The sequence below is a fragment of the Rana temporaria genome, chromosome 1 (assembly GCF_905171775.1).
Source record: "Rana temporaria chromosome 1, aRanTem1.1, whole genome shotgun sequence".
Classification (NCBI taxonomy): domain Eukaryota; kingdom Metazoa; phylum Chordata; class Amphibia; order Anura; family Ranidae; genus Rana; species Rana temporaria.
In genome coordinates, this window is record NC_053489.1 from 690,277,178 (window position 1) to 690,303,878 (window position 26,701).

At 52.1% G+C, this 26,701-nt stretch overlaps 1 protein-coding gene across 1 annotated transcript in view; it reads left to right on the plus strand.

The window, feature by feature from the left end:
- Positions 1-26,701, plus strand: part of LOC120924755 (myosin-IIIb-like) — a 126,322-nt gene that overhangs the window by 26,002 nt on the left and 73,619 nt on the right. The window contains exons 4-6 of the mRNA XM_040335781.1: positions 16,948-17,050; positions 20,127-20,229; positions 23,492-23,648. Of these exons, the coding sequence (XP_040191715.1) occupies positions 16,948-17,050; positions 20,127-20,229; positions 23,492-23,648 (363 nt within the window). The remainder of the gene's footprint in view (positions 1-16,947; positions 17,051-20,126; positions 20,230-23,491; positions 23,649-26,701) is intronic.

Genomic DNA, 26,701 nt, shown 5'->3' on the forward strand with positions numbered 1-26,701 from the left:
TTGCTTACTTGCCCCGGCGTTACGAATGCTCCTGATTCAGGAACCTCGTTACGCCGACTGCAGCCTAAAATCTGCGTGGCATAAGGCTCTTATGCCACGCAGATTTTAGGCTGCATTCTTGCGATGACCGCTAGGGGGACTCCCATTGTGCTCAGTGTATAGTATGCAAATTGCATACTAACACCGATTCACAATGTTGCGCGGGCCCTGCGTACGCAAGTTACGGAGTTTCCGTACGGCGTCTTTAGCGTAAGGCTGCCCCTTCTAATAGTAGGGGCAGCCAATGCTAAAGTATACCCGCCGTTCCCGCGTCGTGAAATTTGAATTTCACGTAGTTTGCGTAAGTGATTCGTGAATGGCGCTGGACGCCGTTCACTTTGAAGCAAATGACGTCCTTGCGACGTCATTTGCCGCAATACATGTCGGGAAAGTTTCCCGACGGAGCATGCGCTCGGCGCGGGAGCGCGCCTAATTTAAATGATTCCCGCCCCCTACGGGATCATTTACATTAGGCGCCCTTACGCAGGGCAAGTTTACACAGCGCCCCCGCAATTTACGGAGCTACTGCTCCGTGAATCGCGGGTAGCGCAGTAAATTTGCGGGGGCTCAGGGCAAAAACGCTGCCCTGTGCCTCCGTAAGAAAGGGGCAAATTCTACCGGAATCTGGGCCAGTATTTGCAGGTGTGTTTACTTACAAGGCTGCTAGGGCCGTCTCTAGTAGGGCTAAAGGCCCAGGGTATAGCAGTAATGGCATATCAAGGCAAACCCGTGCTGACAGATCAGTCGGTAGCATGGCTGGGCCTAGGGAAGTCCAGCATGGTTAAATATCTGGAACTCCTGGGTTAGGGTCCCAATCTAGAGGGAATATGCGGCTTCATTCAGAGACAGTTCCCTATGCTCAGTTTTATTCAAGGCTGATATAAATATTACTCGGTCGGCCTGGAACAAGTGGATCCTAACCTTGCATTATCCTAGGAGTCTTGTCCCAGGGATATGCTGGAATTTCAGTGGATGGTTCTTAACTGAATGATTGACAGAAGGGACGATCCTTCATACCCGTTACCTGGGAGGTGGCGTTTGCGAGGACTGGCCTCTAGGGATAGAATCCAGGCCTGGAAGAGACCACGGCACAGGGAAGGTGGTCAAGCTCCAAGGGAGCCTTATCTGCTAGCTTTCTAGAGCTACGGATGGAGCATCTGGCTTAAGGGCCTGAACAGGGTTGCTCTGTCTGAATACAATCTGACTATGCCTCTCTAGTGGTTTACTTTGTTTACCAGAGAGGAGCTTGTGCCTTGCCTATTGTCAATTGTCATTTCATGGAATGCTAGATTGGCAGGCGATTCGCTGAAACCATCAACAATCGGGTCCGGGAGATTGGCCTCTACACCCCGACTTTTTTCTGACCAAATGTCACAGAAACGTTACCCTGCACATAAAGGGTGTTGACGTCCAGGTTCAACAAGACATTGAACAACTTTGTCAAGGACAAAGGATCCACCCGCATGCGGAACGGATGTGTTCGTGATCCTGGGGGACCAGTTGTCGCTGGTTTATGGGTTTTCTCCCCCCAGGGCCGCAACCTTCGTGGCTTCCATGCTACATCAGAAGAGAACGGAAGCTGGCTTAATTTCTCCAGCATAGCCCATACGACCTTACTGTGCAGGGACAGCAGAACTGATCGTAGAGGACCCAGGGTCCCTTACAGCTTGTCCAGGCCTGCTTTGCAGGGTTACTTCCTGTCTTGCATACAGGGGTATTAATGGTCTGGCTGTTATAGCCTGCATTCTTGAGGATCAGGACGCTCAGAATCAGCGGCAGTTACCTTGATTCATACAGGACAGCTGGCCTCCATGACCAGAAGATATCCTAGGATATGGAAGGCCCATGTTCCTGGTGTGAAACCAAAGGGTGGCATCCTTGGTAGTGTGTCATAGGTAAAATTCTTGCCTTCCTACATTGGAAAGGACGTGGAGCTAGCCTTAAGTTCCATCAAGGATCCGATCTCGGCACACTCTTGATCTGGGCCGTTATACAAGGGGTGACGGGTATAAGTCCGCCAGTTAAGGCGCCCTTGTGCTCGGAGGATTGGATCCAGTGTGCTACAGAGTCAGCACCTTGGGCTGATGCACCATATATATTTCCCTTCATCCTTCTAAAGAGGAAATCGGTGGTCTTGGTTGCGGCTGCCCCCGCAAGAGAGTTTCTTTGTATAGAGCCATACTTAATTATTTTTCCAAGAAGGGTGAGGTTAAATCCTCACCCAACCTTATTGGCTAGAAGGATCCAGTGTTGAACAGGTCAGAAGGCAAGCCGAGGAGGCGGATGAGGACGTGACGTAGCACGAGTGAGGTGGGAGGTGTAGGACGGCTCTATGGCGGCAGGAGACACACGCCGCTCTGAGGCTCCGTCGGCACCGCTCGTGACCTCGCAGTTCACAGCGTGAGATCTGTGAGAAGCGAGCGGGTGCCGCAACCCCGCCACATCCCCGCCCGGGACCGGGCATACTTACCTGAAAACTGCCGGAGAACGAGCCCCTGATGGACACGCAGCGCCGGAGAAATTAAAGCTGCCGCGTTCTCAGCACTGATGTCAGCAGCCTGAGCGGAGATATGCGGTGCAGGGGTTATCAGAAATCCAGCGGAGGCACGTAGCCGGGCAGTGGACCAGGAGTAAAAGCAAAGGGTCTGGTGAGGCGCTCAGTAGAGCCGAGTCCGAGCGGGCCCCCCCCCCCCCCGTGACCCCCCCTCCCGTTTGTTATAATACTGTCCCCCGGAATGACCATACACCAGTACATCAGAAGGTGTCTTATTGTGTAAAAATTGGAGAAGAATTAGATGCTAATCTTCTACTGGGTTAGATATCCGTGAGAACTGTATATGAAGGGAACACGAATACAAAATGCAAGTGAAATGTAAATGAACATACAATTGAATATATAACCCACACCGGGACATGATGATGTAATTGAAGAAATATCTGAGGAGTATGATATCTGGTTTATTTGAACTCACCACCTGCTGTAAAATCTCTACACTACCTGTTTTATTTAGGACATATTTAAGTGTATGGTCCCTGTCCTTATTGAATGGCTCTGGTTGGTCTATGGAGTCAAACAGGAGGGAAATCTAGGGCAATATAAATTCTGATCTTCCCTCTCATGATCTACCTAATTGCCCTTTTATATAGCTGAATTAACGACAACCCCGATGGCCTGGGCATTGAGGCATTAGCGTTCTGAGGGGAAACTTAGGCCGGTGAAGGATGACCAAAAATACATTACTCTTTCTCTGGACTGTACCGGTAACGCACACGCGACCGTGAGAAGCTGGTAAAATTCTAGTTTTTGAAGATTGGGGGACAGGGAAAAGATCATTTAGACCTTCTCTGACTCAAAGTGTCCCCCCTGTCTCTGGAATAATGAGGAAGTTCAGGGCTGATGTAGCATAGGAGTTGGCTCTTTAAAAACACTGAAGGTATTTACCTTATAAGAAGAGAATCCGGTAGCCCAGGTAATTCTGCTTAAAGCAGTAAACGTCCTCTCCCCTGCTGATCAGCCCTTTATTTCTCTTTCTCAGTTCAGGGCTCTTGCTTTCCTGTGGCCCTCTCTTTATTAAAATATTTACTTTTTCAGGACATGAGTAGTGGATAAGGGAAGATAGGAGCTCTTATCAGGGAAGAAAGTCGTGGACCGTTACCTTTCCTTTTTCAAAAAAAAAATAAAAAAATAAAAAAAATCCATCTCCAAACTGGGGAAGAGAATTCGACCCGCCAACAAAATGAATAGATCTACGAGGGGTGGCACTACAAAACCAACTAAGAATAACTCGGGGAATAGCTCCATACAGCAATATATGACGCAGGAAGGGAGCCTTAAAAGCCCAGGACTCGCAAAAAAAACTGAAAAGAAGAAGATCGATAAAAAAAAAGGTATAGGAACAGGTAGTGCGGAGAGTTCTAGAGGTGAAACGACACTAGAAAGCGAGCAAGAGCAAAATAATGCAGAGGAGCTAGCCCAAGATACACAGCCCCCTACAAAGGCAGAGATGAACGCAATGCTGTTGAGGATGGAAAATGTCATGGAAAATATCATAAGGACAGAAATTAACAAAGTAAGAATAGACCTAGGAGGGCTTCGAGAAAGAGTGGAAGAGACGGAAAAGAGAATAGAGGAGCAGGATCAGGAAATAAAATCCTTGAAAAAGCAAGTAAAGGCCTTGACCGAAAACCAGAGATTGGTGGCATATAGGATTGAGGACCAGGAGAATCGCAACAGGCGACAGAACCTTAGAATCAGAGGGTTAGTAGAAGGAAAAGATGAAGACCTAAGAGACATCATGAACATAATTTTTAACCCCCTGCTAGAGAGACCAGTAGAATCCAAGCCCCTTAAGATTGAGAGAGTGCACCGAGTGGGGAACCCCCAACAAATAGAAAGATATGGCCCAAGGGATGTGGTCGTAAGGTTCAGGAACTACGTCGATAAAGCAGAAATATGGAGTAGGCTTAGGGGGAAACCCCCCCTGAGATATAGAGACACTGAGCTACAAATATTCTCCGATCTGGCGAAAGAAACACTGGCAAGGAGGAGATGCTTGAAACCCCTCTTGGAGCTTATGCGGGCACAAAATATTAAGTACCAATGGGGATTTCCGGCGTGCCTCATAGGTATAAAGGGGGGTAAAACAGCACGACTTAGGTACCCGGAGGAACTGAACGAATTCTGCTCTAAAATGGACTTAAAAATCCCTGATCTCCCTGACTGGGTGGATTAGCTGATCTCTGCTTAGTATGGAATTCTGGAAAGCTGGACGGGGAGGTGGGGGGAGGGGGGGGGGGGGGGGGGGGGGGAGTCAAGGGGGAGCCCTGAACACCACCACGAAAGAGGAGCCAAGGATGAAGGCGAGGAGTCTTCTACCAGCGGCTCCCAGGCCAGTGGGCCGGGGTAGGGAAGGGAGGGAGGCGGGGCTGGGGAGTGAAGGGGGGGTGGGGGAAAAGTGGGAGGGCGGGGGGAAAAGGGGCGGGGGGAGGGAGGGAGGGAAACGGGAGGGGGACCATCCGTACGACTCCACAAGAATTATCTTCAAACTTATAATTAAAAAAAAAAAAAAAAAAAAAAAAATAAATAAATGACAGATATTAAGTTCCTATCATATAATGTAAAAGGATTAAACTCCTATACCAAGAGACATAAAATTCTTGGCGAATTAACGCAGTATAAAGTAGATATTGCCTACCTACAAGAGACCCACATTACCTTAGAGTCCAATATAAAGCTGCACTCACTTGAATACCCTGTTTGGTACTATGGGGATACAGTCTCATCTAGATCCCGTGGGGTTGCCATTGGATTTTCAAGAGAAGTTAGATTCACATTGGTGGACAGAATGATCGACCCTGAGGGGAGATACTTGTTTTTGAAAATAAAACTAGGAGAGGAGGATTATACCCTGGCAAATGTGTACGCCCCCAATGTGAACTCGGTTAAATATATCAGTAAAATCCTCAGAAAATTAAAAGATTTTGAAGAGGGACATGTGGTGCTGATGGGGGACTTTAACTTCTGCATGTGCCCAAGCCTCGACAGTACGTCCCGTGTACAGGGGAATAGTGGTGAGCACCTTAAGCTATTGAAAAAACAAATGTCACAAAATCAAATGGTTGATGTCTGGCGAATTCGTAACCCCAAGACACGTGACTATACGTTTTTCTCCCCTGTACATGGGACGTACTCGAGGATCGACTACATCCTCGTGGACCACAGACTTTTGGAGAGGGTGGTAGAAGCAAGTTGTGAGATCACGACACTATCAGACCATGCTCCTGTAACCATGATAATAAACACATCCATACAAAAATCCTCCCCACCTGAATGGAGATTGGATGAAGGTCTGTTGGGGGACGAGGAGGTGGTCGAAAGAGTACAGAAAGAATTGGAATGGTATTTTCAGGAGAATGACAGGGAGGATATCTCAAGAGCAACTCTGTGGGACGCTCACAAAGCCTATATAAGAGGGATTTTTATTGCAGAAGGGGCAAAGAAAAAGAAAATAAGGGCGAGTAAATTAAAAACATTAAAGGAGGAGATATATAAGCTGGAACAGGAACATAAAATACAGGGACAAAAGAGGGAAACACTCCGTAAGTTAACTATAACAAGAGATGAATATAAAGCCCTTGTTGGGCAAGAAACTAAGAACTTCATAGACAGGATAGAGAGAGAAAGATATGTCTGGGGAAATAAGCCTAGTAAAAATTTGGCCAGAATGGTAAGAAAAAAGAAAACCAGGAATTTTATTGAAAAAATTAGGAACGGGAACGGGGACTTGGTATATGTGACAAATCAAATAGCAGAATCTTTTAGATGCTATTATGAAAAACTATACGATGTTCAACAGAAGTTTAGGGACCCAGCCGAAAAAAGGGAAAAGATCAGGGAAGTATTACAGCAAACTAACCTACCGAAGATAGAAGAGTGCGAGATAGAAAGAATGGAGGAATGTATAACTGAGCAGGAAATAAGAGAGGTCTTAAAAAATACCCCTAAGGGGAAAAGCCCCGGACCAGACGGTTTCACGTCAGCCTACATACAAAGGTTTAGTACCATCTTAGTCCCTAGACTTTGCCAATATTTCAATGGCCTGGGGCTAGACTACGAGATGAGTAGAGAGGCATTAACAGCTACGATTACTGTCATTAAAAAAGAGGGAAAGGACAATACGATCTGCTCAGGGTTTCGACCAATCTCACTCCTGAATGCAGACACTAAACTGTATGCAAAAATTTTGGCCGAAAGAATGAAGGGGTTGATGTCAGATGTTGTCCACCCAGACCAGGTTGGCTTCATACCTGGGAGGGAGGGTAAGGACAATGGGGTTAGGGCTCTTCTTCTCCTGGAGCAGATTAAAGAAAAGGGGACCCCCGGTCTATTCCTGTCAGTAGACGCCGAGAAAGCGTTCGACAGGGTAGACTGGGGGTTCCTGATTCAAACATTAGAATTTATAGGAATAGGCCCAAGGATGATTAAGTGGATCAAAACTCTCTATTTTCATCCATGTGCTAGGATCAAGATCAACGGATCTCTTTCCGCACCCTTCGAGATGAGAAATGGAACTAGGCAGGGTTGCCCCCTGTCCCCCCTCCTCTTTGTCCTCTCATTGGAACCCCTGCTGGCAATGGTCCGACAAAACCCAGAAATATATGGAGTAGAAGTAGGAGAAGACGAGCACAAATTGTCCGCCTTTGCAGACGATATTCTATTTTTTATAAGCAGCCCAAGAGTCACTTTCCCGAATTTAATAGCTACCTTAAAACAATATGGTGAAGTATCAAACTTTAAAATGAATACAGAAAAGACGGAGATCCTGAACATTAACATTCTTAAAGAGGAAGAACAATATCTGCGGAAGAAATATAACTTCACATGGCAAAGTGAGATAAAGTACCTGGGCATAAAACTAGCAAATAACTTTAAGAAAATATATAGAATAAACTTCATCCCCCTGCTTAATGAAATTAAAAGAGAAATTAAAAACATATATAATAAACCAATCTCTTGGTTCGGGAGGATAAATGTGGTAAAAATGGTCCTTATCCCAAAAATTCTGTATAAGTTTCAAATGGTCCCAATTTACCTGCCACCGTCATACATCAAAATAATTAACTCCCTCATAATGAACTACATCTGGAATAATAAAAAACACAGGGTGTCTGCTCAAACACTAAAACGGGCCAAGAAAAAGGGAGGCTTAGCGGTACCGGATATTAGATTGTATTATAATGCTTCGGTTCTCTCACGGGTTATAGAATGGGCTAAAGAGTCCCAGGATAAAAGATGGATACACATTGAATGCACATTAGCGAGGGCACAGCTAGGGAGATTAATTTGGAACCCACCACAATATAGATCTTTACACACGTCAACACACACAATTACACATAATGCGTGGAGGATTTGGGATAGATTACATAAACAATTAAAAACAGAATTCAACTCACCTTTAATAGAGTTAAAAGAAAATGAATATTTTTCACCAGGGACAAAAGAAGTTGGCGGAAATTGGATTACAAAGAGAACACAGTTAAAAGATATAACACTAGAGGGTAAAATTAGGACACTTCACGATATCAAATATAGGATTGGAATTAGGGCGCTTGACGAGTGGAGATACTTGCAGTTGGTGTCATTTGTCAAGCGCCTCCCACACCCTTTGAGGACACAAGAGGAGTATACTATTTTGGAACAATTATGTAGCACTGAAAGCTCAAAAGGAAATATATCTAAAATCTATAAATACCTGCAGAAAACGGAAGAGTTGGACACGCTAAAATACATCCAAAATTGGGAAAGAGATTTAGGTGTCCCAAGAGGGAAATTGTCCATAGGAAGAATCCTGAACATGACTCACACCTCGGCGGTGGATGTAAAAACCGCCGAGATGAACTTTAAATGTCTGACGAGGTGGTATGCCACCCCAGATAAAATGGCCAAATTTAGAGCGGAGGAGTCAGAGAAATGCTGGAGAGGCTGTGCGTCAAGAGGAACGATGGCGCACCTTTGGTGGGACTGCCTGAAAATCAAAGCCTATTGGAAAAAAATCTTGGCCCTCATAAAAGTAATAACAAATAAGGAAGTAGAAGATAACCCATGGGTAGTTCTCTTTCATGGGGGGGAGGTACCAGAGAAGGAATATAAGGGCTCTTTGATGCCTCATTTGCTCAATGCAGCGAAACGATTGATACCCTTAAAATGGAGAGATTTGGAAAGTCCGCAAATGTGGGAATGGATCGACTCCGTAGAGGATACTTATAGGAGAGAGAAATTAAAATACGGAGTTTATAAAAATAAGATAGGGGAAAAGGATATCTGGGCCCCCTGGTTGGAATTCAAAAAGTCCTGGAGTTTCGCAGAAAATCTGAGAGAGGAATAGGAATGTAAGTGCATCTAAGGGAATGAATTCAGCAAGTGGAGTCGTGGGATGGTCCTGGGTGGGTGAAGGGTGGGGGGAAGAGGGGGGGTTTTCGTTGGGGAGGGGGGTAAAGGGGGTTTTCGTTTTTTCTCTGTCACGCGGATAAAAAATTTCTTGTATTGAAAATCCGTACTTAGTATATTGGATATAGTCCCCGATGAAGGGAAAAAAAAAAAAAAAAAAAAAAATAAAAAAATATAAGAAGTATAAAAAAAAAAAGATACGTAATAGACCACAAATGATGCTAAACCAGATGTAGAGATGGAATTATGAATAAAATCATGAGCGTGTCTCTCGCTGTGGTGAAGTCTGAAGTGGAAAAAAAAAAAAAAAAAAAAAAAAAAAAAAGAAGGATCCAGTGTTCATTTGAATTAAGATATTCTTGCCTTCCCTTTCCCTCTTTTTTTTTTTCATGACCTTGTTCCACAGTAGGAAAGGTTATTGCTCTCTCTCAATAAAGATAAGAGCAGTTAAAGATCTATCTGAAGGCTTGAGATATAGAAACCTAACGTTTTGTTTTGCTGCCAGAAGACCCTAGATGTGGGCGGGCAGTGTTCAGATCATAAAATGGCTATGCGCTCTCTCGTTATAGTAAGAGAGGTCAAGACCTATCTGAAGCGGCTGCTCGGATACGGAAGACTGATGTTGTTGCGCTACCAGGAGGTCCCAGCTAGGGGCAGGCAGTGTCTAAATCAACTATTGTCAAATGTTGATTCATCAGGTTATTATTCAGGCTTGTGGTTTATAGAGAGGGCTTCCCCCTGTTTCTTTTTGGGGTGCACCCTACCAGGATAGTAAGCTCTTCATGCGGGGTGCATTACCAAGCCTTTATGACTCAGAATTGCCAGACCGCGGGGGCGTGGCCTGGACAGGCATGTGAGCGGACGCTTGGCACGGAGCTCCCGCTATTGATCCTGCAACGATCCTTCCCGCGGCGATCCTGTACCGCACAAAGCGCCGACAGACCCACCCTACCTTCCTCCACACGGCGGTGACCACACAGAGACCTTCCCGATCCCCGGGATGGCCCGTAGAGGCGAAAAAGAAGCGGCGGTGGTGGCGGCCCTGGCCCTCCAAGATGGCGCCGGCTCCGTCCTCCCTCAGAGGGCCACGCGCGGCTGGGAGACAAACAAGGAGACGGGTAAGCCGGCCAAGACCTCAAAACAGCAGGGGAGGGAGCAGCCCAAAGATATGCTGTACTATACCCAAAAGCTCCAGGGCCCGAGCTGCTCCCTTCCCCCTCAGCTGTCGGCACCATTACATGAGGCTGGGGGGCAAGATGGCGCCTCCACCCTAGATGACACGCTGCCCCTGGAGGTGTCCCAAGGACAGATAGCTGACCTGTTTGAGAGGCCAGAGGATGCTCCACAACCCACGCTGAGTGAGATCCTGCAGGCAGTGCAAAGCTGCACCACATCTGTGACTGCGTCCGTGGATGGCCTAAAGCTGCAGTTTGGGGCCCTGACAGAAACTGTGTCATTTATCCGACATGACATCCAGAAGATAAGAGAACGCACCACGGCAGTGGAGGGGCGCGTTAGTGAGGTGGAGGACCAGATGCCCCACCTCGTTAGAGACACCAGAACTGCGCTGCAGCAAGCTGGTCAAGCCAACGCAAAGACAGACGATATCGAGAACCGCCTACGAAGGAACAATGTTCGCATCGTGGGGCTCCCTGAGAAGGTGGAGGGCCGGGACCCCACAGCCTTCGTGGAGTCATGGCTCCAGGAGATATTTGGTGCGGAAGCATTTACCACACTATTTGCGGTGGAGAGGGCCCACCGCACGCCACCAAGACCCCTCCCGCCAGGTAATCCGCCGAGGCCCATGCTCGCCAGGCTCCTCAATTATAGAGACAGAGAAATAGTGCTCAGGCTGGCGCGGGAGAAGGGGACTGTACACTATAATGGAGCAAGGGTCTCATTCTACCCGGACTTTTCCGCAGAAGTGCAGCGCAGGAGAGCCAAATTTGCTGATGTGAAGAAGCGCCTACAAAAGATTCAAGTGACATACGCCATGCTGTACCCGGCCAAACTAAGAGTCACAGTAAGAGGCCAAGCCACCTTCTTCGAATCCGCCGCGGATGCTGCGGAGTGGTTGGACCGCAACGAACAAGATTTGCGCAGGAGAAGAGACGTAGACGAGGGGGACTGAAACACCTGACCGCACAAGATGGACTAGGTATGACACCTGTTGTGGGAAATGCCTATTTTTTATATCTCTAATTGCGGGACATTGCTATTTTCTCTTTCTTTTTTTTTCTTGTTTTTGTCAGCGCGAGCTCAGAGCTTTTGAAAAATTACCTTTCCAATGTTGGAATCTGAGCGGCAGAGGGGGAGGCCCCCCCTTTATGTCGCACACGCTAGAGAACGACCCCGTAGTCTGGGGAGGACTGATAGGTGCCCGGTTGGCACAGAGTTCCGGAGACTGTGTTTTTTCATCTCAGTTTTTGTGTTGTTTTTTGCTCATTTCACTATACGCTACGCTACCTCCCCTCTCCCCACATTATATTTTTTATACCTCCACCCATTTCGTACATGGACTGATGCCTACAGGCACGCATTTTTTGTTCTGGACTCCTGTGCTCGAGGTGGACTTGAGACGCTATCGCCGTACGGCGATGCCATTAATCCCCAACGGTCATGGCTACCACACCTATAGTATCATGGAATGTCCGTGGTGTCCATGACCCCCTGAAGCGCACTATGATTGGCTCATGCCTGAAGAAGTTCCATCCTGCAGTAGTGGGTCTCCAGGAGACTCATCTTACGAAAGACACTATAGGATGCCTGGGACTTTCCTGGGTGGGCAAGGCATACCACTCCACTCACACCTCTTACTCTCGGGGGGTGAGTGTGTTGGTTCACAAATCCTTGGCCTACCAGGAAATAGAATCGGTAATAGACTCCCAAGGGAGATATGTCTTTTTGCATTGCAAACTCTTTACTGTGACAATGATACTTGCTTTTGTATATATTCCCCCCCCCTTTTCTAGAGAGGTTATACAATGTCTCCTGTCACATTTAGCGGATAAGCCTGATATACCTGTCATGATTATGGGGGACTTTAACGGGTGCTTGGACCCCAGGCTGGATAGGCATCCGCCGGCCATACCTCCGCTGGGGGGCAGAGGCACTATTTTGAGCCGCCTGCTGGCGGAGGTGGGTTGGATTGATGTTTGGAGAGTCAGACACCCGACGACCAAACAATTCTCCTGTTTTTCTAAGACCCATGGGTCGCTTTCACGCATTGATCTGTGCGTGGGGTCCACCCAGGTTCTGCAAATGGTCTCCAAGTCGGAATATCTCCCCAGAGGGGTATCGGACCACTCACCCATGGCAGTACACCTTATTACCCGCCCGGCCTCCTCCCTTCCCAGGGCCCCCTGGAAAATGAACGCATTCTGGTTAAAACTGTTCACCTCTCATGAGCGAATAGGGCTGCAGATAGGGAAATACTTTACGGAAAATGGCCAAGGGGGCAATGCAGTCGAGGGGTGGGATGCATTCAAGGCTTGCCTTAGGGGCACGTTCATTGCTGAAATCACTGCCGTTAAGCGCAACTCCGCAGCACTTCTAGAACAGGTCGGGGACCAGGTGCAGAGATTGGAATTACAATACGTAACAGATCCCTCGGACTCCGCGAGGGACGCTTGGATATCGGGCCAGGACTCCCTGGACCGGTTGAGAGCGTCCACCGCGGAAAAGAAACGTTTTTTTACCAAGCAGGCTTTTTACGAGGAGGGGGAAAAGACGGGCAGACTTTTGGCCAGGATTGCCAGGTCCCAACAGGCGTCCCCGGCCATAGGAGCAATTCGCAACTCTCAGGGGAGGCTAGTGAACGATCCAGAGCGGATAGTTGCCGTGCTGGCGACCTTCTACATGGATCTGTATAAACCCTGTGACGACTACCCTGACAGTGAACTACAAACATACGTAGAAGACGTGGATCTTCCGATGTTGTCCCGACAGGCCCGAGCTGCAATGGACGCTCCCCTTACCCTTGACGAATTAACGAAGGCGGCTGCCTCCTTCCCTACCTGTAAGGCTCCGGGAGACGATGGGATCCCTATGGAGGTATACACCCAATATGGGGGGGAGATTCTCCCCAAACTCCTAGAGGTCTTTAATGCTGCTTTTGAACAGAGGAAGCTACCCCCCTCCATGACAAGGGCAAACATTATTCTTTTGTTGAAACCAGGCAAGGACCCCCTGGACCCAGGCTCATACAGGCCCATCTCCCTGCTGCAGAGCGACGTTAAAATTTTAGCCAAAGTACTAGCCATGAGGGTTAACACGATTATTCTATCCATAATCCACCCTGACCAGGCGGGATTTATGCCGCGTAGTTCCACCGCGACCAACCTTCGCCGCCTGTACCTAAACATGCAGACCCCATCGGACACCGTCGGCCAACGGGCACTGTTGTCACTTGATGCCAATAAGGCTTTCGACAGTGTCGGCTGGCGGTATCTGTGGGTGATATTGGCCAAGTTTGGCTTCGGCCCTAATTTTTTGAGGTGGGTGAGACTGTTGTATGACGCGCCTCAGGCGGCCGTGCGGCTGTCGGACCGGATGTCTCCTGCCTTCGCTTTGGGCAGGGGGACCAGGCAGGGCTGTCCCCTGTCCCCCCTGCTCTTCGCCTTGGCGATTGAGCCCCTGGCGGCCCTGGTGCGGGCCTGCCCAGCGGTTAGGGGCTTCCGATATGGAGACATGCATGAGAAACTCATGTTGTACGCCGACGACATGCTCCTGTTTCTGGAAGATACAGATGAATCCCTGAGCCAGGTGATGTCCCTTGTGGTGAGGTTCGGACATTTTTCTGGCCTCACCATAAATTGGACTAAATCCGCGTTGATGTACTTGGACGGACCTCCTCAGTCCGAGGGTGGCCCCTCAACCCCTGTCCCGGTAGTGTCCTCTTTTAAATACCTAGGGGTGCATGTTTCCCCCATAGTGACTGATTATAGTCGTTTGAATATCTTTCCCCTACTGACCAGGTTCAGAGACAAGATCCATATATGGAATAGGCTGCAAATGTCCCTCGCGGGTAAGACCAATCTCATTAAGATGATCCTGATGCCACAGTTGCTGTACCTGCTCCACAATTCCCCGATAGTCATCACCCTCAAAACTTTTAGAGTGGTAAACTCACTCTTTAGACAACTGCTATGGCACACCAAAACGCCCAGGATAAAGCTGGAGCAATTGCAGCGGCCCAAGGAGGGGGGGGGCCTGGCACTCCCCAACCCATGGATCTATTACCTAGCTGCGCAGCTACAGCACCTAATTGGTGCCATGTCTCCGGCCCCGGCCGGCTCCTCGGCCAGGCTTTTACTGTTTGGCACTGGGGCCCGGTCGATTCCGGAGGGACTCGAGGCTCAGCACTTCCAGAAGCCCAATAGGAAAATGCCCACATATGCACTTACCCAGAAGGTGTGGAATAAGGCGAGGCAGCTCCAGGGGGTCACAGGGTTTACTGAATACAGCCCGATATGGGATAACGACAATTACACGGAATTAGCCAAATTAGATCAGGGCCCCCGGTGGAGCCATCGGGGTATTAGCCTACTCAAGCAGATTTTTCATAGGGGCACTTTGCTCCCATTTGATACTTTAAGGTCCAGATTTGCGCTCCCACAGAACATGCTTTTTTACTATGTCCAGCTGCAACATGCAATCAGGGCCCAGGGGGGCGCGGTGGAGTGGGCTCAGTCCCCCACTCCGGTCTTCCGCGTCCTACGGGACGCTTCGGAGACCAAGGGCATTATTTCACTGTGCTATAATATGCTGCTTGACTCTTTTCTAGAGGGACATCCTATGAAGGTGGCAGATCAGTGGGAGGAGGACGTTGGGCCATTGACAGGTGACATGTGGGAGGAAGCACTGCAGGTGGTCAATAGTTGTTCCCTTAACGTCGCACAGAGAATATCGCAACTATATATCCTACTACGGGTCCACTACACCCCCGTGAAACTCTTTAAAATGGGCAGGGTCCCTGACCCCATGTGCAACAGGTGCAGGGTAGGGACGGGTGATTTGATTCACCTGCTCTGGCGTTGCCCCAAACTCCACAGGTTCTGGAGGGAGGTCATGGACACGCTCAACTCTGTCTTCCAGACTACCGTTCCCTTAGAGCCAGTCTATTGCCTGCTCGGAGTACTGGAGGGGGCGGTGTCGGAGGAGATAACTAGAGTAGCACTCAATAGAGCTTTATTCCAGGCCAGGAAGGTCATTCTCCTGAAGTGGAAACTGGAGGCACCCCCCACGTTTAAACTATGGGTGACACATATGGGCAAGATGCTTGTGATGGAAAGGTACATTTATCAGCACAGGGGTAGGGTGGGCAAGTTTGACAGAATATGGGATCCATGGCTAGCCACACCCGGCCTGAGCCCTGTGGAGCTCGTCCAGATGAGATTGTTAGGAGGTAACTAAATTCGCTAGATATGGAAGAGTGGGAAGGGAGGACGCAATATAGGGTAGGATGCATACATGCCTGGTATCTGACGAAGAGTTGTATGTGTAGTGTATTGTTTATACCTTGTATGAGATGTCATACTGCTGTTTTCTTGTTTGTTCTATGAGCAATAAAAACTTTTCTGATATAAAAAAAAAAGAATTGCCAGACCGCAACTTGGTCATTTGTGCTTACGTTCACTAAATCCTATCAAGTAAATATAAGACGGCAGGAGGATGCAGCCTGTTTTGTTGGCACAATATGCGGCAGGCAGCATTAGAGGTCCTCGTGTCTGATGGCGGTCTGCATTGTTGGTGTCTCCCTCCCCTCAGTAAGCATTGCTTCAGGACATCCCACATAGTAATGACTAAGACTCTGTGTCCCGTGATGTACGATAAAGAAAATAGGATTTTTATAACAGCTTACCTGTAAAATCCTTTTCTTGGAGTACATCACGGGACACAGAGCTCCGCCCCTCTTGTTTGGGGATATTGGGACACTTATTGCTTGGGACAAAAACTGAGGTGCTCCCAGTATGGGAGGGGTTATATAGGGAGGGAACTTCCTGTTCTAATTGATTACACCAGTGTCCAGCACCTGAAGGTGGAACATATAACCCACATAGTAATGATTAAGACTCTGTGTCCCGTGATGTACTCCAAGAAAAGGATTTTACATGACTAGTGTAGTTTCCAATGTGCCACTCTCTATGCACCCCCTCCTTCCATTAAATACTTCCCTTTTCCACCCCCCACTTTCCCGTTACCAGTTTCACCCGAGTAATGAGACCGACACATTAAATTGGAGAAAATTGGCCACAACAGCCATTTTTATTTTGTAACCAAATCAATCTTTAACCAAATTATTAATAATAGGAATGTCCAACCATTCCAACTTTAACTATTAACATTTTCCAAACACTTTTAATATTTAACCCAGTCCCAACTGATCCTTGACAGTAACAACCCCCATTAACCTTTTTACACTGCGGTACCAATTACCATAACCCAGGCCTCCAGCCGACCCAGCTCTGAGACCCCTTTTTAACCCGCAGTGCACCGTAACCATATTGCAGCAGACACCGTTCCACTGCAATAACCACCATAGGGGGCCATCCCATCGATGAGCCCCCCAACCATTTCCATTCCATCAGTTCACTGTCACCGTCAAGGACCAAGGACACCGCTTCCGCTGTCGTGACAACCCGTCCTTATACCTGCAAGCAAAGAAAACAGACGCACCACACAACAAAAAGAAACAAACAAGGGAGGGTGGGTGGGAAATCCTGCCTCCCTGTTCTCACTCTGCCTGCGTGTGGTTTTGGCGCCGCTCCCACCCCCTATATATAAGGCTCCGCCCCCTCACCGGACCGCTCCTCCAGCCACTCCCCTGTGAGCTCTCCTGCTACCTTAACCCTCCGTTGCCCAGATTCCACCCCAGTCATTCCAGCCCTACGTTTATTCTCTTCTGCTTTTTACTCCGGGCTTTTCTGGTAAGCTGTTATAAAAATTCTATTTTTCAGTGGTGACAGCGGAGCGGGAAAGACTGAGAGCACCAAACTCCTCCTCCGCCACCTGGTGAGACGGAGCCGCGGAAACAGCCAACTATGCCAACAGATTCTGCAGGTACATTTCCCCCGGGGGTATGGTGGGAGGAAGGGGGTGCCATACATGATCCATGGAGTGTAGAGAAGGAAGGGGGACTCCATGTACGATCCATGGAGTGTAGAGGAGGAAGGGGGACTCCATGTACGATCCATGGAGTGTAGAGGAGGAAGGGGGACTCCATGTACGATCCATGGAGTGTAGAGAAGGAAGGGGGACTCCATGTACGATCCATGGAGTGTAGAGGAAGGGGGACTCCATGTACGATCCATGGAGTGTAGAGGAGGAAGGGGGACTCCATGTACGATCCATGGAGTGTAGAGAAGGAAGGGGGACTCCATGTAGGATCCATGGAGTGTAGAGGAGGAAGGGGGACTCCATGTACGATCCATGGAGTGTAGAGAAGGAAGGGGGACTCCATGTACGATCCATGGAGTGTAGAGAAGGAAGGGGGACTCCATGTACGATCCATGGAGTGTAGAGAAGGAAGGGGGACTCCATGTACGATCCATGGTGTGTAGAGAAGGAAGGGGGACTCCATGTACGATCCATGGAGTGTAGAGAAGGAAGGGGGACTCCATGTACGATCCATGGAGTGTAGAGAAGGAAGGGGGACTCCATGTACGATCCATGGAGTGTAGAGGAGGAAGGTGGACTCCATGTACGATCCATGGAGTGTAGAGAAGGAAGGGGGACTCCATGTACGATCCATGGTGTGTAGAGAAGGAAGGGGGACTCCATGTACGATCCATGGTGTGTAGAGAAGGAAGGGGGACTCCATGTACGATCCATGGAGTGTAGAGGAGGAAGGGGGACTCCATGTACAATCCATGGAGTGTAGAGGAGGAAGGGGGACCCTGTGTACGATCCATGGAGAGTAGAGAAGGAAGGGGGACTCCATGTACAATCCATGGAGAGTAGAGGAGGAAGGGGGACTCCATGTACGATCCATGGAGTGTAGAGGAGGAAGGGGGACTCCATGTACGATCCATGGAGTGTAGAGGAGGAAGGGGGACTCCATGTACGATCCATGGAGTGTAGAGGAGGAAGGGGGACTCCATGTACGATCCATGGAGTGTAGAGAAGGAAGGGGGACGCCGTGTACGATCCATGGAGTGTAGAGGAGGAAGGGGGACTCCATGTACAATCCATGGAGAGTAGAGGAGGAAGGGGGACTCCATGTACGATCCATGGAGTGTAGAGAACGAAGGGGGATGCCGTGTACGATCCATGGAGTGTAGAGAAGGAAGGGGGACTCCATGGATGTGTAGAGAAGGAAGGGGGACGCCGTGTACAATCCATGGAGAGTAGAGGAGGAAGGGGGGCTCCATGTACGATCCATGGTGTGTAGAGAAGGAAGGGGGACTCCATGTACGATCCATGGTGTGTAGAGAAGGAAGGGGGACTCCATGTACGATCCATGGAGTGTAGAGGAGGAAGGGGGACTCCATGTACAATCCATGGAGTGTAGAGAAGGAAGGGGGACTCCATGTACAATCCATGGAGAGTAGAGGAGGAAGGGGGACTCCATGTACGATCCATGGAGTGTAGAGAAGGAAGGGGGACGCCGTGTACGATCCATGGAGTGTAGAGGAGGAAGGGGGACTCCATGTACAATCCATGGAGAGTAGAGGAGGAAGGGGGACTCCATGTACGATCCATGGAGTGTAGAGGAGGAAGGGGGACTCCATGTACGATCCATGGAGTGTAGAGGAGGAAGGGGGACTCCATGTACGATCCATGGAGTGTAGAGGAGGAAGGGGGACTCCATGTACGATCCATGGAGTGTAGAGAAGGAAGGGGGACGCCGTGTACGATCCATGGAGTGTAGAGGAGGAAGGGGGACTCCATGTACAATCCATGGAGAGTAGAGGAGGAAGGGGGACTCCATGTACGATCCATGGAGTGTAGAGGAGGAAGGGGGACTCCATGTACGATCCATGGAGTGTAGAGAAGGAAGGGGGACGCCGTGTACGATCCATGGAGAGTAGAGGAGGAAGGGGGACTCCATGTACGATCCATGGAGTGTAGAGAACGAAGGGGGATGCCGTGTACGATCCATGGAGTGTAGAGAAGGAAGGGGGACTCCATGGATGTGTAGAGAAGGAAGGGGGACGCCGTGTACAATCCATGGAGTGTAGAGGAGGAAGGGGGACTCCATGTACGATCCATGGAGTGTAGAGAACGAAGGGGGACGCCGTGTACGATCCATGGAGTGTAGAGAAGGAAGGGGGACTCCATGTATGATCCATTGGGTGTAGAGAAGTGAGGGGGATTATGGACTGGCTTTGGTGTGGTGGTGGGGGGACTGTGGGTGGCCTTGGATTGGTCATGGTGGGCCAGTATTTAAATTAGGGACTGGCTTTGGTGGTGGTGGTGGTGGGGGGACTGTGGGTGGCCTTGGATTGGTCATGGTGGGCCAGTGTCTGAACTATGGACTGGCTTTGGTGGTGGTGGTGGGGGGACTGTGGATGGCTTTGGATTGGTCATGTTGGGCCAGTATTTGAATTGGGGACTGTATTCAGTGGGGTAAAAGGACTGGTGTAGTCATATGATGGATGAACTGGTTTAGTCATATAGTGGGTGGGCCTCTTTAGAGCCCTAGGGGGTAGGCGTTAGTTTTGTATGACACAAGCAGTTTCGGAAAGATATAGACTGGTCTGAGACTGGAAACACTTGTAGAATATTCAAGGCTCATTGGGGTGATTGTGGTGCCACATGGCAAATGGAGCTAAAGTGGCTGAAGCTGGGGGGAGGGGTAGCCCTGGTTTTATAAGAAGGTTCGTACTTTAATGGAGAAGGCCGGGGGAGGGGATGAGTGTTATCACTGCTGATCTAGAGCGCCGTTATCAGTGGTGAGATGGAAGTTCTGGTTCTTCTAGTCTGGATAGAATGAAGACAATCCATTGGGATGCCGATATTCGGGGAAAATTACGGCTTCTATAGATCCCAGGTACATCCTCTAGACTTGGTACCCATCGTACATAATCTAGAAGGAATATCTCACTTGGATTTAGTGGGCGATTGGGATTGTGTGCGACGCCCCCGCAGATCTTCCATCATTTTGCCGAATTTTACATTTGTTGGTGTTCTGCAGGTGAATCCGCTGTTGGAGGCGTTTGGAAACGCACAGACTGTGATGAACCAGAACAGCAGCCGGTTTGGAAAATACATCCAGTTACGGTTCAGCCAGGAAAACGGTAAGAAGGAGGAACGCGTGGGTAGAGGTGGGAGGAGGAACGCGTGGGTAGAGGTGGGAGGAGGAACGCGTGGGTAGAGGTGGGAGGAGGAACGTGTGGGTAGAGGTGGGAGGAGGAACGTGCCTGTAGAGGTGGGAGGAGGAACGTGTCTGTAGAGGTGGGAGGAGGTACGTGTCTGTAGAGGTGGGAGGAGGTACGTGTCTGTAGAGGTGGGAGGAGGAACGTGTCTGTAGAGGTGGGAGGAGGGACGTGTCTGTAGAGGTGGGAGGAGGAACGTGTTGGTAGAGGTGGGAGGAGGAACGTGTTGGTAGAGGTGGGAGGAGGAACGTGTTGGTAGAGGTGGGAGGAGGAACGTGTCTGTAGAGGTGGGAGGAGGAACGTGTCTGTAGAGGTGGGAGGAGGGACGTGTCTGTAGAGGTGGGAGGAGGAACGTGTTGGTAGAGGTGGGAGGAGGAACGTGTTGGTAGAGGTGGGAGGAGGAACGTGTTGGTAGAGGTGGGAGGAGGAACGTGTCTGTAGAGGTGGGAGGAGGAACGTGTCTGTAGAGGTGGGAGGAGGAACGTGTCTGTAGAGGTGGGAGGAGGAACGTGTCGGTAGAGGTGGGAGGAGGAACGTGTCTGTAGAGGTGGGAGGAGGAACGTGTCTGTAGAGGTGGGAGGAGGAACGTGCCTGTAGAGGTGGGAGGAGGAACGTGCCTGTAGAGGTGGGAGGAGGAACGTGCCTGTAGAGGTGGGAGGAGGAACGTGCCTGTAGAGGTGGGAGGAGGAACGTGCCTGTAGAGGTGGGAGGAGGAACGTGCCTGTAGAGGTGGGAGGAGCAACGCGTGGGTAGAGGTGGGAGGAGCAACGAGGTGGTAGAGGTGGGAGGAGCAACGAGGTGGTAGAGGTGGGAGGAGCAACGAGGTGGTAGAGGTGGGAGGAGGAACGCGTGGGTAGAGGTGGGAGGAGGAACGCGTGGGTAGAGGTGGGAGGAGGAACGCGTGGGTAGAGGTGGGAGGAGCAACGAGGTGGTAGAGGTGGGAGGAGGAACGCGTGGGTAGAGGTGGGAGGAGGAACGTGTCTGTAGAGGTGGGAGGAGGAACGAGGTGTCTGTAGAGGTGGGAGGAGGAACGAGGTGTCTGTAGAGGTGGGAGGAGGAACGACGTGTCTGTAGAGGCGGGAGGAGGAACGACGTGTCTGTAGAGGTGGGAGGAGGAACAAGGTGTCGGTAGAGGTGGGAGGAGGAACGAGGTGTCGGTAGAGGTGGGAGGAGGAACGAGGTGTCGGTAGAGGTGGGAGGAGGAACGACGTGTTGGTAGAGGTGGGAGGAGGAACGTGTCTGTAGAGGTGGGAGGAGGAACGACGTGTTGGTAGAGGTGGGAGGAGGAACGTGTCTGTAGAGGTGGGAGGAGGAACGAGGTGTCGGTAGAGGTGGGAGGAGGGACGTGTCTGTAGAGGTGGGAGGAGGAACGTGTTGGTAGAGGTGGGAGGAGGAACGTGTCGGTAGTGGTGGGAGGAGGAACGTGTTGGTAGAGGTGGGAGGAGGAACAAGGTGTCGGTAGAGGTGGGAGGAGGAACGTGTGGGTAGAGGTGGGAGGAGGAACGTGCCTGTAGAGGTGGGAGGAGGAACGTGTTGGTAGAGGTGGGAGGAGGAACGAGGTGTTGGTAGAGGTGGGAGGAGGAACGTGTTGGTAGAGGTGGGAGGAGGAACGAGGTGTCGGTAGAGGTGGGAGGAGGAACGTGTGGGTAGAGGTGGGAGGAGGAACGTGTTGGTAGAGGTGGGAGGAGGAACGAGGTGTCGGTAGAGGTGGGAGGAGGAACGTGTTGGTAGAGGTGGGAGGAGGAACGAGGTGTCGGTAGAGGTGGGAGGAGGAACGTGTGGGTAGAGGTGGGAGGAGGAACGTGCCTGTAGAGGTGGGAGGAGGAACGAGGTGTTGGTAGAGGTGGGAGGAGGAACGTGTTGGTAGAGGTGGGAGGAGGAACGAGGTGTCGGTAGAGGTGGGAGGAGGAACGTGTGGGTAGAGGTGGGAGGAGGAACGTGCCTGTAGAGGTGGGAGGAGGAACGAGGTGTTGGTAGAGGTGGGAGGAGGAACGTGTTGGTAGAGGTGGGAGGAGGAACGAGGTGTCGGTAGAGGTGGGAGGAGGAACGTGTCTGTAGAGGTGGGAGGAGGAACGTGTCTGTAGAGGTGGGAGGAGGAACGTGTCTGTAGAGGTGGGAGGAGGAACGTGTCTGTAGAGGTGGGAGGAGGAACGTGCCTGTAGAGGTGGGAGGAGGAACGTGCCTGTAGAGGTGGGAGGAGGAACGTGGCTGTAGAGGTGGGAGGAGGAACGTGGCTGTAGAGGTGGGAGGAGGAACGTGGCTGTAGAGGTGGGAGGAGGAACGTGGCTGTAGAGGTGGGAGGAGGAACGTGGCTGTAGAGGTGGGAGGAGGAACGTGTCTGTAGAGGTGGGAGGAGAAACGAGGTGTCGGTAGAGGTGGGAGGAGGAACGACGTGTCGGTAGAGGTGGGAGGAGGAACGAGGTGTCGGTAGAGGTGGGAGGAGGAACGTGTGGGTAGAGGTGGGAGGAGGAACGTGTGGGTAGAGGTGGGAGGAGGAACGAGGTGTCGGTAGAGGTGGGAGGAGGAACGAGGTGTCGGTAGAGGTGGGAGGAGGAACGAGGTGTCGGTAGAGGTGGGAGGAGGAACGAGGTGTCGGTAGAGGTGGGAGGAGGAACGAGGTGTCGGTAGAGGTGGGAGGAGGAACGAGGTGTCGGTAGAGGTGGGAGGAGGAACGAGGTGTCGGTAGAGGTGGGAGGAGGAACGAGGTGTCGGTAGAGGTGGGAGGAGGAACGAGGTGTCTGTAGAGGTGGGAGGAGGAACGTGTCTGTAGAGGTGGGAGGAGGAACGAGGTGTCGGTAGAGGTGGGAGGAGGAACATGTCGGTAGAGGTGGGAGGAGGAACGTGTCTGTAGAGGTGGGAGGAGGAACGTGTCTGTAGAGGTGGGAGGAGGAACGTGTCTGTAGAGGTGGGAGGAGGAACGAGGTGTCTGTAGAGGTGGGAGGAGGAACGAGGTGTCGGTAGAGGTGGGAGGAGGAACGTGTTGGTAGAGGTGGGAGGAGGAACGAGGTGGTAGTTCTTTTGGTGTGAGGAGCTCATTGTAGAGGTACAGGTGCCCTTTGAGGTGAGGGACAGGTCCTCTTTACTGTGAAGAACACAATGTAGAGGTACAGGTCCTCTTGGCTGGCTACTTCTTGTGTTCTCATTGGTCACTCTGCATTGTGGTTGATTGGTTTCTCGGTTGCAGTGAAGGGAGCGAAGATTAACGAGTATCTCCTGGAGAAATCGCGGGTGACTCACCAGGACTCCGGGGAGCGCAACTTCCATGTCTTCTACTACATGCTGTTTGGTTGTCCAGAGAAGGAGCGGGAAGTGTACGGCCTTCTACATTCCTCCATGTACAGGTAGGTGAACGGAGGGTGCCTCTTGTATGTAGGTGAGAAGCAATATATTTTTTTTGTGAAGAGCGGAAACTATTACTTCACGGGAATAGAGCTCCCCAGGGGTGAAATTGGCCTATCCCAGCCTTTTCACCACCTCAGCCCTCCCCGCCCCTCTCAGCCCTCCCCGCCCCTCTCGGCCCTCATCGCCCCTCCCCGCCCCTCTCAGCCCTCCCCGCCCCTCTCAGCCCTCCCCGCCCCTCTCAGCCCTCCCCGCCCCTCTCAGCCCTCATCGCCCCTCCCCGCCCCTCTCAGCCCTCCCCGCCCCTCTCAGCCCTCATCGCCCCTCCCCGCCCCTCTCAGCCCTCTCAGCCCCTCTCAGCTTCTCTCAGCCCTCCCCACCTTTTTCAGCCCTCCTCGCATTTTCCGGCCTTTCTCCACCCTCATTGCCTTTCTCCGCCCTCATTGCCTTTCTCCGCCCTCCCCGCCTTTCTCGGCCCTCATTGCCTTTCTCCGCCCTCATTGCCTTTCTCCGCCCTCATTGCCTTTCTCCGCCCTCATTGCCTTTCTCCACCCTCATTGCCTTTCTCCGCCCTCATTGCCTTTCTCCGCCCTCCCCGCCCCTCTCAGCCCTCACTGCCCCTCACCGCCCCTCTCAGCCCCTCACCGCCCCTCTCAGCACTCTCAGCCCTCCCTGCCTCTCTCAGCCCTCCCCGCCTTTCTCAGCCCTCCCGCCTTTCTCCGCCCTCGTTGCCTTTCTCCGCCCTCATTGCCTTTCTCCACCCTCATTGCCTTTCTCCGCCCTCATTGCCTTTCTGCGCCCTCATTGTCTTTCTCCGCCCTCCCCGCCCCTCTCAGCCCTCCCCGCCTTTCTCAGCCCTCTCCGCCTTTCTCAGCCCTCCCGCCTTTCTCCGCCCTCATTGCCTTTCTCCGCCCTCATTGCCTTTCTCCGCCCTCATTGCCTTTCTCCGCCCTCATTGCCTTTCTCCGCCCTCCCCGCCTTTCTCGGCCCTCATTGCCTTTCTCAGCCCTCCCAGCCTCTCTCAGCCCTCCCGCCTCCCACAGCCTCTCTCAGCCCTTCCCGCCCCTCTCAGCCCTCCCCGCCTTTCTCAGCCCTCCCCGCCTTTCTCAGCCCTCCCCGCCTTTCTCAGCCCTCCCGCCTTTCTCCGCCCTCATTGCCTTTCTCCGCCCTCATTGCCTTTCTCCACCCTCATTGCCTTTCTCCGCCCTCATTGCCTTTCTCCGCCCTCATTGCCTTTCTCCGCCCTCCCCGCCTTTCTCCGCCCTCATTGCCTTTCTCAGCCCTCCCCGCCTCTCTCAGCCCTCCCGCCTCCCACAGCCTCTCTCAGCCCTTCCCGCCCCTCTCAGCCCTCCCCGCCTTTCTCAGCCCTCCCCGCCTTTCTCAGCCCTCCCCGCCTTTCTCAGCCCTCCCCGCCTTTCTCCACCCTCATTGCCTTTCTCCGCCCTCATTGCCTTTCTCCGCCCTCATTGCCTTTCTCCGCCCTCATTGCCTTTCTCCGCCCTCCCCGCCTTTCTCGGCCCTCATTGCCTTTCTCAGCCCTCCCGCCTCCCACAGCCGCTCTCAGCCCTTCCCGCCCCTCTCAGCCCTCCCCGCCTTTCTCAGCCCTCCCCGCCTTTCTCAGCCCTCCCCGCCTTTCTCAGCCCTCTCCGCCTTTCTCAGCCCTCCCGCCTTTCTCCGCCCTCATTGCCTTTCTCCGCCCTCATTGCCTTTCTCCGCCCTCATTGCCTTTCTCAGCCCTCATTGCCTTTCTCCGCCCTCATTGCCTTTCTCCGCCCTCATTGCCTTTCTCCGCCCTCATTGCCTTTCTCAGCCCTCCCCGCCTCTCTCAGCCCTCCCGCCTTTCTCCGCCCTCATTGCCTTTCTCCGCCCTCATTGCCTTTCTCCGCCCTCATTGCCTTTCTCCACCGTCATTGCCTTTCTCCGCCCTCATTGCCTTTCTCCGCCCTCACTGCCTTTCTCAGCCCTCCCCGCCTTTCTCAGCCCTCATTGCCTTTCTCCGCCCTCATTGCCTTTCTCCGCCCTCATTGCCTTTCTCCGCCCTCATTGCCTTTCTCAGCCCTCCCCGCCTCTCTCAGCCCTCCCAGCCCCTCTCAGCCCTCCCCGCCTCTCTCAGCCCTCCCCGCCTTTCTCAGCCCTCACCGCCCCTCTCAGCACTCTCAGCCCCTCCCCGCCCCTCTCAGCCCTCCCCGCCCCTCTCAGCCCCTCCCCGCCCCTCTCAGCCCCTCCCCGCCCCTCTCAGCCCTCACTGCCTCTCACAGCCCCTCACTGCCTTTCTCAGCCCTCCCCGCCTTTCTCAGCCCTCCCCGCCTTTCTCAGCCCTCATTGCCTTTCTCCGCCCTCATTGCCTTTCTCCGCCCTCATTGCCTTTCTCAGCCCTCCCCGCCTCTCTCAGCCCTCCCCGCCTCTCTCAGCCCTCCCCGCCTCTCTCAGCCCTCCCCGCCTCTCTCAGCCCTCACCGCCCCTCTCAGCCCTCCCCGCCTCTCTCAGCCCTCCCCGCCCCTCTCAGCCCTTCCCGCCCCTCTCAGCCCTCCCCGCCTTTCTCTGCCCTCATTGCCTTTCTCAGCCCTCCCGCCTCCCACAGCCCCTCTCAGCCCTTCCCACCCCTCTCCGCCCTCACAGCCCCTCTCAGCCCTCCCAGCCCCTCTCAGCCCTCCCTGCCTCTCTCAGCCCTCCCCTCCTCTCTCAGCCCTCCCCGCCTTTCTCAGCCCTCCCCGCTTTTCTCCGCCCTCCCCACTTTTCTCCGCCCTCCCCGCTTTTCTCCGCCCTCATTGCCTTTCTCCGCCCTCATTGCCTTTCTCAGCCCTCCCGCCTCTCACAGCCCCTCTCAGCCCTTCCTGCCTCTCTCAGCCCTTCCTGCCTCTCTCAGCCCTTCCTGCCTCTCTCAGCCCTTCCTGCCTCTCTCAGGCCTCCCCGCCTTTCTCAGCCCTCCCCGCTTTTCTCCGCCCTTCCTGCCTCTCTCAGCCCTCCCCGCTTTTCTCCGCCCTCCCCGCCTCTCTCAGCCCTCCCCGCCTCTCTCAGCCCTTTCTGCCTCTCTCAGCCCTCCCCGCCTCTCACA